The sequence below is a fragment of the Talpa occidentalis genome, unplaced genomic scaffold, assembly GCF_014898055.3.
Source record: "Talpa occidentalis isolate TD23 unplaced genomic scaffold, MPIMG_talOcc4v2.1 talOcc4.8, whole genome shotgun sequence".
Classification (NCBI taxonomy): Eukaryota; Metazoa; Chordata; class Mammalia; order Eulipotyphla; family Talpidae; genus Talpa; species Talpa occidentalis.
The window spans coordinates 30,462,219-30,475,438 of NW_023605194.1; the positions used below are offsets into that span (position 1 = coordinate 30,462,219).

Here is a 13,220-nt window from a genome sequence, read left to right on the forward strand (position 1 = left end):
TCCAATTCACTGCATATTATCATGCATCCAGAAAGTTCAGACTTACTAGGTTTTGAGCCTGATATAGTTCCTGAGCAACTACTAGGTCTTGACCCAGATACTCTGTAATATCTAAGTCATTAAGTCTCTGAACAGCACAGTGGTAGATACTGAGTCCCCCATTTCACAAAAGAAAACTGGGCTTCTGAGAGGGTTGGTATATTGTGTGATAACCCTCAAAGTCAGGGAAGTCTCCTCCCCTAGGAGTTTCCATCATTTCTCTGAGCTCTGTCTCTAGTCTGGGGCTCTGTACTTTAGGAAGCAGAGCTGTGGGCACACATGCCTTATGAAAGTAATGTCCCAACTCTGCTCTTCAGAGGCCAACATGAAGCCAGCTGATCCTCAGCACACATGAAGGAAGGACACGTGCCTGGCCACGCGCCCACCTGGTCATCTTGCTCCCATCCCCACTGCCCACAGAGCATCATCGGGAACCCCCTGCTGTCTCCTCACCACATTTGAGCTACTTTCCTTGCCCATTCCCCCACTGATTCATGCACTTAATCCATTCAACAGCCATTTACGGGGGCCTGTGACATGGATCAGGGGTGCAGGCCCATCTGTGATCACATGCATCTACCACGCCAAGCCAGAATTCAATCATTGCCTATTGCCTCAGCGGGAAAAGCCAGGATTGAGAGATGTGCCACGGTGTTAGAGCAGGTGGGGGAAAAGGAGACTCAAATGCCTGGTAGATTTCTTATGACATCAATTTTAACATGCCTCCTGGTTTCAGATATACTAGAATGAAAAATACCCCAGAGAAATTAGAAACTACAGTGTTTACACAGTTAGTCATTGACTTTCAGTTATGATTACTGTGGAGCGTACTGAGTATGTGAGGCATCAGCACTTGACTTGTCCTGGAGGGCAGGGACATGGTAGTCAGGGAAGGCTTCTTGGAGGAAGTGACACCTAGAGATTAGGATCTGTTTAGGTAAAGCCAGCATGGGGAGCACATCCCAGACAGAGGAAGGAGCATGTATGAAGAAGAAGCCAAGAATGTGGCTCAAGGGGCAGGGGATCTAAGAGCACGTGGGACTAAGTGCTAGCCAGGAACACGCCTAATGTCTGCCTTTTTCCTGGGAAGGATGGGGGATCACTGGAGGCTTCAGTTAGAATGACAGGGTCACACCTGAGTCTTGCTAAAGCCAAAGTAGTCTTCATGTAGACTGTTGAGGCTCTGCTCTCCCCCAGCAGTGGTCATCAGACTCTCAGTAATGACTATAACATAGGCTTAAGTTAGGATGTAGTCATAAACATAAGGGCATATTGTTTCCACAGGAATGATTGGGACTGTGCTACAAAACAAATAGTGACAGAGAAGATGAGGGACAGTTTAGGGTTTTGATCTGCAGAGCACCCCTTGAAACCTCATCTTTGCCTGGAGTACACTCATTCTATTGAAAATGTCCCCTATGGACATGAGCTATAGCCACAACTTATGTTTAAGTTATAGGTCATTGGGATTATATCTTTGCTGACATCAAGAATAAAAGTCAGCTCATAAGCCCCCATCACCACCAGGGGCTGGGAGAGGTCAAATGCTAAATTAGGGACCTACTCCTCTGGCAGCCCAGAGTTGGGGTACCTCCTGCTTTTGAAAGGGCACCTCTCTGGGCACAGTTATATTGGCCCTTCTAGATCACAAACCCCATCATGCCACAGTCCTGCCCCATGGTTCCACATTTCCTTTGGATAAACAGCAGCCTGGAGTGGTGAGCATGCAAGACCCTCCATGGCCTGATCCACTCTCCCCTCGACCTTCGCCTTCAGGCCTGCACTGTGGTTGTCCATCCCAGGTAAGGGGATCTCATAAATACCTGGGAGGGTCAGCATGTCACAACTGCAGCTGCCACTCACCGAATTCCACGGTCATTTACATGGGTTGTGGTGCACCTGCAGGAGAGGGGAAAGCATTTGGTGTGTTTGTGGTGTGTAGGGTGTGTGTGGTGCTGGTGTACTTTGGAGGGGAGAGGAATGTGTGGTACGTGGGCTGTGTGGGGTTGGGGTGTGTTTGGTGTATACGCAAGCTCAGTCCTGGGCAGCTGCGAGCCTCGACAGCACCATCACGTGGCCAGTCCTCACCACACAACAGCCCTCAGATGGATACAGTTACTACCCCTGCATTCAACGCAGGAAATCGAAACTCATAGAGAGAAAGTCACAGGCCCAGGAACACAGTCACTGAGAAGGACAGCACGTGGACCTGAGTCCAAGGACAACAGCCGCTGAGTCCTCTCTGGACACCAGGGCCCACTCTGCCCAGGCCACACCAAGGCACCTGCCTAAGCTGGTGCCCAGCACCCTCCCTGTCTCCCATCCCAGGCCCTGCCCTGCCCTTTACCCCACAGACCTTCTCAGGAGAGGCTGGGGTTTCACTTCCTCTGCTCTAACCATTAGGGAAGGTCAAGGGTGATGTATATCTTTTAATAAGGAAAAATTGCTCGATTTATGATATCTGACTCTTACACATTTAAAAATTACTCGCTGTGAAACCAGGATGACATCTGACACAGGAGTCATCTATAAAGAATCAGGGCTGGTGGCCATACTGGGTTAGAGCCCAAACCTTATACTGCAGGCTTTTGTGTCAGAACATTTGGCAAATCTTTACCACAATAGGGGACAGCCAGAAAAAAATACAGGAAGAACTCACGCGAACACGCACACACACACTTCAGTCAGCAAAAGGCTGCTCAGGAAGTCCACACCAAGATCCCCATGGCAGCAGTCACCAGAGAAGAAAGTGAGCCTAGCAGCTGAGTTCTGCCCTCAGTTACCAAAACTGGGCAAGCCTTTTGGGCTCTGTAAGACCCAACAGCATCCCCCAGACATGGTGTTGACAGATTGGTTTTCTGCCAGCTCCCATCATAGGGGAGCCCAGAGTCAAGGTTAACTTAGAGAACAGAAAATCATGTGACATTCCCACATGCCCAACGTGTAGCCTGGGCGTCTTACGGCAGAACATGCACAGAATGTTGGGGGTGGAAATAAGAGAGGGGGATACACTGACGACCCTATGGCAGAAGTGGGCAGCAAAGTTCTACCTCTCCTCCAGGTCTGGCCACTGCTTGAAGTTGCCTTGGGAGTCGCTGCCTGCTTCCCCCTTGTGGGCATTCACACCTGGTGGACGCCTAGCCCACAGGGACTCCTTTAGGTTCGAGTGCAGGTGGAGGGTGCCGCTGGCCATGCTGTCCAGGAAGCCGAGGATCTGCAGGCAGCTCTGTATCTTGGGTGGGAGAGGGCTGGTCGAGGAAAAGGCCACACTCAGAAAATCAGTCAATGGTCTGGCTTTTGTATCCACTCGAGTGTGCACAGGGGCATCCTCTTCCTCCGGAGCCCCAAAACAGCCCAGCAGGCAGAGGTCCTCAGCCAGCTTCTCATAGAGCCCATTCCTCCTGAAGAAATCACCATTGACAGGGTCCAGGTGCAGGGCTGCAGCCACAGCACAGAGGGTGTGCAAGATCAGCTCCAGGGTCTGGCTGGGGGATACCAGCCCCCAGGTCGGCATCGGGGGCTCCTGGAGAGACCCCTCCAGGTCAGAGAGCAGGGATAGCAGCCCATTGAACCCACTGGACACTCTGAAGGCAGCACGGCCTTTGGGGGTCTCCAGGATCCGGAGTAGAGACTGAAACACCAAAGAGAAAAAAAAAAAAAAGAGTCAAGTCCAGGAGGCAGATCTTTGATGCAGAGCAACCAGCTCAATGCCATGGGAAACAGTGAGGTATCTGCAGGGCAAGTCTGAAACAGGGGAGGTCAATATTATTCTTCCTAATTTTAATTTTAGGTTGCCCTTCAATGTCTTCTTTCAAACAATTGATCTTAAAATCTGTGCTGATTTATACGGCTGATTTACTGTCCTGTCTTTGACGTAAATGCATCTAGCACCAAAACGCTTTCTCTGATCCCTTGCTTATATTCACTCCAGCTGAATACTCACATCACCCCTCAAACTCCCCAATCAAGACATTTCTTAGACAGTATAGAAGTAACTTAAAAACTGAGCCCTCCACTGGACTGATGCTCCATAAAATCAGGTTTTCTCACTGCTGTGGAACATAGCACACATTTAATATTTGCTAAATGAGGGGAATAAGCCATCTTTTATATTGCAGAGGAGACTCAGTGAAATCTTTACAAGGCAGTTTATTATTATTTATCTCTTCTGTGCAGGCACAGGTACCTCTGTTAAATGAAGAAAGATAGTAAAATGAATCTACTTAAAACCTGGTGTGAAAATATAAGGGAATCAAGATAGAAAACTTAATGGAAGAAGGCACACAGGTTATAGCACACTCATGCATGGAGTTTAGGCTGTTCATAACATACATAAATAGAATCCACCTTCTCCAGATGGCTGAGATTTTTCTGGACAGCAAACTTTCAGTTGCTTCTAGAATGATTTCTTGAACATATACATTGTGCCAGTCATGGATCCCAAGGCATGGTATACACCAGGGAGTCAGCAAATATTTTGGAAGGAAAGACTACTCCTTTGATGAAAGTGAAGAATGGATGGATAATTTGCAATAAATAATAAAAACTCTAGTTTTTGGTATTTATTATTCACAAAAACTGCATTGGGACTCCATCTAAGACCCAGCATCTTATGCATGTTTCCTTGAGGAGCCAGTCCTTGTGGTTTTGCTAGTAAACTCTAGAGGAAGATATGAATTGCTTTGTGCTTTCAGATATGTAATACTCTAGTATCACATTGGGCAGACATAATTTAGAATCAATTGCAGGATGCTTGAAACAAGGTTCAGAGAGAAAACATTTAAAGGAAATTTCCAACTTGGGGAGGAGGGGATGCTTTAACCCGAAAGTGCTGGTAAGCCTAACCTAACACCAGTGTTTAGCTGAAACAACAGAACACTCAAATTTTCTCATATGATATTCACTACAAGAAACCTGAGCTGCTTGGTGGCCGGTCAAGGGGCAGGAGATGGGGCAGGAGAACACAAGGACCTAGCAAATGCACAAAGATGAGGGCGCCCTCAAACAAGAGAAATGATGACAAAGGAGCTGCTTAAATGTTCCCCAATGCCCTGCTTATAATATTTCAAGAAATTAAAAAGCACAACAACAAAAAGACAAGCAGGAGAATCTACAAAAGGCCAAAATACACAACTATGTTCAAAATGAACAAATAATAATATAGAGTAAGGTAGAAAATTTCATCCTTACCAATGTGAGTCAACAGACATTTTCCCTGCTGCAGAAAAAGGAAATGCATGACTTATAGTAGTTAGAATGTTCCCCCCACTGCTCAGGGGGATTACTGGGGAAATCAAATTGTTGCTTTGAAAGAAACTCGGTATCAGGGCCACCCACGAATGGTGATCAAATTGAGTCAAGGCACAGACCTCAGGGGAAGGAAGTTCCCTCACTGCCAGAAAGGTGGAGGCAAAAACTGAGAAGGAAGTGACAACTGCTTTGTCCTCCTGGGTGAGTTTATGGCCCAACTATTTGTGAATTTGACTCAAAACCCAGGAAAAATTGACAGTGGTAGACTTGTCCTTAAAAAGAAACACATAGATGTCAAAGCAGGTTCTCTAGAACCATGATGCGAAAGTTCATGGTGGAGCAAGCCTGAGCTTTCTAGAAGGGGCAAGGCCTTTGTCTGTGTAGACAGTATCACCAAGCTGCTGACCCTGGGGACTCGGGGGCTGGAGGAGGCTAGGGGCAGACACCCCTGCCTTCCTTGGGTGAGCAACTCTCTGCTCATGGTGTGTTATTTCTTTGACCTATTTGGAAACACACTCAACCTTGAGGTATGTGTAGCAATGGGCTCTACTGCCAACTGATAATCCACATGAGAAGCTGAACACTGCAGTGTGGGAGGCCTGCATGGCACTCTCTGAACCTGACCCTGTGTCTGGTCACATGACTTGTGCAATGAAAAATAAATAAGTCACCGAGATATTAGGAAATTTCCAGCTCTAGGCTGCCAAACCATCTAAATTTATGTGAATGCTTTCAAAATGATCCTGAAAACCACTAGGAGTTTGTTTAAGGCAATGGAATGAATGCAGCTCTGCTGTTTATCATATGACAGATGACAAACAAATACCAAAAAGAATGATTTAAAAATCAAAGTAATCAGATGATAAGCAATGACGGCTTGAATGACTAATAAAATCCTTCTTCCCTCAAGAAACCACCTTCCAATTGTCTGATTTGACACCAGATATTGCTCAAACGACCTCTATCATCCAAAGAGTGTTGAGGGCAGATATTTTGTTTAAAAAAGAGTAACCCAATAATACTCTTCCTTTTGATGTGTGTCTCTCAGAGGGTCTGTCCCTATCATTCCTAGACGTCTCTTCCCTCCTCCTGATGGGCGGGGGTAGGAGGACGGATTGGCTGTCCTTAATTGTTGCTTTGTTTGATTTATTAAATTCAGAGTCATTATCTAAAATGGGGTTAATCTCATTAGAACTTAGACTGCTCTATTATTTCTTGGGATGGGGTTAATTTCATATTTGCAGAGTCATAAAGTAAAGAGTGCAAAATCCAATTACAAGGGCTTAATTTCATAGCAACTAAAGAGAAACATTTCTATCATAAAGGAAAATAAATACTGCACTACTTCGGGAAACGATTTGTCAGGAACTGGGGGCCTAGGAGGAGGGTCTCCATTACTGTCATTCAACTTTGCATGATAATGCATCACCTAGGCTTGCCGAGTCTGTGCAAGGGAGTAAATTTAATCAGCCGCAGTCAAAGTAATCAGGCTAGGGTTGACACATTTCAAGAAAGGTCAGTGTTAAGCACATTTTCTCCTCCTTAACTCAGTTACCATGTCATCGTCTCTGAGTTAGTATTCCTCCAGCTTGAATCTATATAATCGATGTCTGCTGCAAAGCGCTAACTACATTAGGACTAACAGGATTTATTTCACATTCTATTATTTGTTATTCCTCATAATTTTCCATGTGTCATGCTGGAAGACCGGTGAGGTAATGTGATTAAGTTCCAAGTTGAACAGCTAAATGTATATTAGTAAATCAATCTGAATTTGTGCATAACACAATCACAGTCCCACTGGCCGTGGAGAGGAAATTCATTTGCTTACATTATTCTTTAACTCAGTTATCATTTGCCAGAATTAGGTGGTGAAGTCACATATGCCTCTGTATTGGTATGGAAGCACCCCTGCATTTTGGAGACAGCTATCCCAAGATGGGTGTTCCTGGAAGAATTCTCTTCTCCTGAGCAGCTGACAGACTCTGCCCCAAGCGAAAGCAGCAAGGGGGCTAGCATAGGGTGTGAATGCACTTCAGAGAGCTCAAACCTTCAGTGAGGGCACTTCAGAGGGGGAGCAGGGAGCGCTGCCTTTGAGGACCCACACTCCAGCATCCACCTCTCATTCACTCCACGTCGACCTACTTAATAGTCACAATGCAGAGCAGAGTCTGTTCTCAACTTCTAAAATGGAAGATCCAGCCAGGAAGAGCTAATTTTACATTTTTGGTTCTGAAGATCCATGGGGTTCCCAAGATGATTTAGAACAAATGAAGACCCCCACATCAGATTCCAGCAAATGTTCACTAGCTGCTCACATCACCCAGCAGTGGGTAAGTCTGGAATAGGCTCTTGGGCCCGATCCCTCCCACCACGCACTGGAGCGGCAGTGTGCTAACAGCCGTGGTCCTGGGAGAGCAATGGCAGCTCCAGGCGCCCTCCTGAGTGCCCAGCAGTGCCTTGGCGCCCAGGGAGAACACAGCACATTGAGCACAGGGTATGATTTTGTTAAATAAGCTTACACAGTGTTTATTTCTGACGTGCTCTCTTGATAGTGTGATTCTGAAATGATATTGAATCTGTAAAACACCATAATGACTTTACATTGCTAATTCTAGAAATTCAGTCCTATTACCCAAGGGCTGACACTCCAATAAGGTGCCTCTGGGCTCTAGAGTAAACAAGACGAGCTCTTCATGAGCAAAGCAGGGTACTCTTTCCTATAACAGACACTGAAACACTTGCACACTCTGAGCAAAGAGAAAACAACTTTGTTCTTAGAGGCTCTGTTTGACTTTCAATATGAAAATGTAAAGAAACAGATGAAGATTCCAATTCCAATTAGAAAACCAAAGTTCTGGCCCTTGGTCTGTCTCCCCTATCCTATCAATGAGGAGACTCATTTTAATCAAGTTGAACACACACAAATATGTGAAAACAAAATGAGAAAAGAAAAAAACGAAATCACCTTCAGGAGATCCAGTTTTAGCTGCAGCTCCCCTTGGGTGGACGAGCACAAAGCCCCCACGATGATGCTCATGTACTCCTCTGCGTTGATGACTGACAGCTGCTCCAGGATGCTGAGCGAGGGTGCCCGGTAGCTCTCATCATCCAGAAAGATCTTGATAAAGGGCACCATGCCGTGATCCTTCAGGACAACTGGGGACCAGACGGACAGTGTGGGGCTAGAACCATTGGGCTCTTGGCACCTTGGTTCAATTACAAGGAAAATTTTTCTTACATTCTAGAGTTTCCTTTGCTACATGTACATGCTTCTCTTCTGCCCATGAGAAGCATTTTTTCAAAACCCTCTCCCACTGTTGAAATGAGAAGAGAAACTGTGGAACTGAGAATAAGAAAAACTATATCTTTTTCTCTGAAACAGCAAGACTTCTGTTTTTGAATAATAATCCTTATTTTTTAAGAAATGTAAATAGTACAAATTGTAACTAGTTAGGCCTCTGTCCTTTATTCCTACATAATTCCCAAATCCAGGGCCAATGACAATTCTCTTTGCCAAAATTCTTATTGAAAGAAAGTCAGAGTTTAAGTTAAGAATATGTTTCATTCCTAGGTAGTTTCTTGGGGACTGAGAAGGAGGACTGAAGAAATCTGACTGATGTTATCTATTGTTTTTTTAAATGTGCTAAGAATTCCTTGCTCGATGTTGCTATTTGGAGTAATCGTGTATAGAGTAATAGCTAAGAAGTAACTGGATCATTCAAATGCCACGGTGTGGATTTCAGCTGATAAACTCCATAAGGCAGGTTCTCTCCGGTTTGGGGTCAGGTACCCACTACATGCAAATCACCTTGGAGGCATATTTAAAAACAGGGCTCGACATTGACCTACTACTAATTCAATCTTAAGTGAGCCTAGGAATATGCTCCCCCCACATTGACCAGGGCCTTCAGGAAATCTTCTCTAACAGAATGATGGGGACCCTGTGCCATAATGAAATAACCATTCATATTTGGTATAGCTGCTCTCTGAGGACATCAGGCAAAGATGCTCACAAGTCACCCAACCCACTGATAATATATATTTTATGTATGTATACATTTTTTAAATATGGAAGCAATATGATCTTAGGAAACTAAAAAAAAATTTAGATGGATGGACTACTGGGTCCCTATGACTTGAAAGGATATTAAATTATGTCTCTTAAAAATGACTAGTTTTCTTTGTATTTTACATTTTGGAACTAAAATAAAGCAGCATTGATAGTACAGAAGGATATTAATAGATTTAGTTGGTGGGGGTGCTCTATGGTTTTATAAATTTAGGATATCTCTTTGCTTCCTAAGTTAGCAACTATAAAGTGTTAACCGAGGCACCTACCAACTTACTGATGATCACTGAACATCAACAAGCAGACAGATCTCAGCCAGCATTAGTACGGGTCATTCTTAGATACAGCCTTTGAAATGGACATAAATCATGTTTCATAAATCAAGAGCCCGTGTTTTCCCAAGGAGCAGAAGGCAGATTTGGTGCCATGCTTACCCGCATTCCTCACTGAGCCCTTCAGAAGCATGTCCACAGTTCTTAGCATCACACAAGTCAGTTCCTTTTCTGGATGCTGAACGCCAGGTGTGGACTCTTTGTTTGCTGCCATATTTAAGAATCAATGAAAAAATTTAAGAGTACATAAGACACAAAATCTCTGATTCCGTTAGTTTTCTATCTTCTTAAGAAAATATGAGTATAAAACTTCCACTGTAAGAGAGTATACATTCCAATTCCGACAACCCAACCCTGCAAAACCATGCACCCCAGGGGTACCTTCTCTGACCCTCATGGTGTTGGGTAAGATGGGGGCACTCGCTTTTTTTGTAAACATTGATAAATAATAGAGATGGCACAGACCTGATCCAGCCAACACTGATACCCACCCCGTCCCCCATGCCCTCTCCCCACACCCTGGGGCTGCACCTGACTTCCTCAGGATCTTGGCCTGCCTCCGCAGCTGGGCCAGCAGCAGGCCCAGGAGTCCTGAGTCCCGAAAGATGTCAGTGAAGAGAGGGTCACAACCAGAGATCCTGAGGACACTCTGCAGGGCTACAAGGGTGCAGGGTGACTCAGGGCTCTCCTTAATCAGGTGCTGCACCTTCCGCAGGATCTCATGGGGCACATAATGAAGCTCGAACACCAGGGCCTCCAGCAGCTGGAAGAAGTGCATCTGCACTGGCACGAGCTTCAAGGGCACAATCTCCACAAACTGTGAAATGGGCTGCAGCGTCCACTCCAGCAGGAAGAAGTTGCGTGGATTCCAGGACCACATGGTTCTGATGGCCAACAAGACTTTTGTGCAGAGGACAGAGTTGCTGGCTCTGTGGAAAACATTCTGCAGGACTTGGAAGGCCTGAAGATTCTTAACAGTCACCCCTAAAGATGAAAAAAGGGAATAACTCCGTAAGATATTTCTGCAAGTCATACTCTACTAGTCTGTGCCTAGAGATACAAGCTTGCATTCCTATTAGGAAGTACCTCTTAAAGTTCCTATTTCCTAGCTCCTGTGGGTAAATGTCTATCAGAAGTCCAAAAAACCCAGTTGTCCAAGGTATGAGTAAGACTAAAGCTGCATTGTCCAAGATGTGGTGACTGAGCACTTGAAATAAGGCCACTCTAAACAGTGATGCCTCTGAGTATAAAAATACATACCAGATTTCCAAAATATAGCACCAGGAAAAGAATGCAGAAAATATCATTAACAATTATTTGTATAGACCACATGTTGAAAGAGCATTTTGGATTCAATAAACTGGGTTAAATAAAACTGGGTTAAATAAAATGTATCATTTAAAATACTTTAACTTGTGGGGCCTCCCCTGGTGGCGCAGCGGTTGAGCGCTGGGCTGCAAAGCTGCCCACAGCCTCTACAGCACCGGTTCGATCCTCGGCAGCCGGCGAGGGTCCCACATGGCACGCAGACCTCTCCTGCCACGCCTGCTGCTCCCCTTAGTGGTGTATTTTGTCAGTCTGCCTGTTCTGTTCCCCGCTTTGGCTCTGGTGAATTCTCTCACTCTCCCCTGCTTCTGACTGTACCCAGTGCTTGTATAAATAAATAAATAAATCTTTTTAAAAAATACTTTAACTTGTTCCTTCTGTTTCTTTTTTAAATATGCTACTATGACATTTAAAATTGTATAATATGGCTCAAATTATATTTCCATTGTGCAGCATTGTTAGAGTATTTATTTCAATTTATTAAAATCAAATGATGTTAAAGATTACTAAACAAAGTCAGTTCTATTTCTAGACAAGCTGTTAAATAAGACATCCTCCAAACCTGACACCTCCTTTCTCTCCAGCTCAAAGGTTACACTTCATTCTCTCTTGCACAGGAGACACTTCATTAGACACTTCCCACCTCCAGCCCTCTCTGCCTCAGATGCTAGATTTTTCTCAAACTCCTCTCTGAAGCATAAACTTCCCCATGTGGTGATATGAAGTCATATCACCAATGACTCCACCTATACTGATCCTACAGCTCCGCAGTTTCTGGCCTCTGGTCTGCATAGGCTACTGTGTTCACCTCCCCAGATTCACCTACATTTCTGGTCCTTATTCCCTTCCCCAGGTTATACTTTCTGACTTTAAACTTCTTCAACATCCCTTCTACCTGGAAACCCATACTTAGCCTCGAAACCTCACTTGCACAGGACCCACAATGCAGGGTTTGGAAACTTAGCCAGAAGGGTTGACCTTACTGCCTGGGGTCAATCTGTGCTGATGCATTTATCAGCTAGTTATACAGCAGATCATGGCTCAGTGTACGTGTAGGGGTAGCTAAGAGAATTAGGGAATAGAAACCTGGCCTGTACATGCTAATGCCCAGCACAGGACAGAATGACGATACAAGAAAGCCTCAGTGTGTGTTGATTGAACTTATCAATCAATCAATCAATCAATCAAATAACAGAGCCAAAGTGGCTGAATTGGGGTCATCAGTTCCTAGTACATAAAGGCCTGTTACAAAGCAAGATTCACCGGAGGTGGGGTGAAGATCAGTCTCCCTCTAGTATACCAGTGCCATTCTTTGTAAACATATACTGTATGTATATGTAAACATATATATTTGTATGTATGTATATGTAAACATATATATTTGTATGTATGTATATGTAAACATATATATTTGTAAACATATACTGCCATTCTTTGTAAACATATACTGTATCAACGACAGTTGCCAAGTGTTTGTTTCTTCACAAAGAATCAGCACAGACCAGCACAGCATCTGTCAGCGCACTGCACTGCCCAACTCCCAGACACAGGTGACCCACCAGAAGCCTCATGATGGAACTTGAAGCCTTCCAGCTGAGGATAAGTGATGGTGTCAAACACCTTCAGCTCTGACCTCCCACAGGTGGTCAGCCATATCACCAGCTCCAGGAGCTCCTCCAGGTGGGGGTCCACTTCACTCTCACTCTGCTCCTCATACCTGTGGGGACAGACAAAGCCAACTCCCTGGACTTCTTGGATGAAACAGATATATTTGTTAATGAAGGTGTGATACAGAGGCAATGCCAATCACAGTACTGGGGAGACCCCAAAGATCTCCAACCATTGGGTCACCACCAAAAGGTAAGGAACACCATGGATTTAAAAAAACAAAATGTTTGCAAACATCAGGTTTGGATCTAAAGAAATGTCAGCAGAATACAGAGAAACTGTGAAGAGCTTTCAGACTGAATCCCCCAAAAGACATGTCCTGTAGGCACCAACCAAACAGGGGCATCCCTGTTTTTCATTTTGGTTACTCATGTATAGGTGGGTTAGAGGAGGATGGTCTCTGAAATCCCATTCCAGCTTCATCATGTCAAGAGTACAAGTGCTTGGGGCCTCCCTGGTGGCACAAGGGATTAAGATGTAGCACTATGAAGCTATCCACAGCCACTGCGGCACGAGTTTGATCCCCAGCCAGG

The 13,220-nt window shown here is 44.8% G+C and overlaps 1 protein-coding gene across 1 annotated transcript in view; it reads right to left on the bottom strand.

The window, feature by feature from the left end:
- WDFY4 (WDFY family member 4) overlaps positions 1–13,220 on the bottom strand; it is a 223,540-nt gene that overhangs the window by 172,731 nt on the left and 37,589 nt on the right. Inside the window, exons 8-13 of the mRNA XM_054690149.1 lie at positions 12,579–12,736; positions 10,225–10,677; positions 9,796–9,900; positions 8,258–8,448; positions 3,090–3,670; positions 1,903–1,938 (exon numbers count right to left, since the gene is read on the bottom strand). Coding sequence (XP_054546124.1) covers positions 1,903–1,938; positions 3,090–3,670; positions 8,258–8,448; positions 9,796–9,900; positions 10,225–10,677; positions 12,579–12,736 — 1,524 coding nt within the window. The remainder of the gene's footprint in view (positions 1–1,902; positions 1,939–3,089; positions 3,671–8,257; positions 8,449–9,795; positions 9,901–10,224; positions 10,678–12,578; positions 12,737–13,220) is intronic.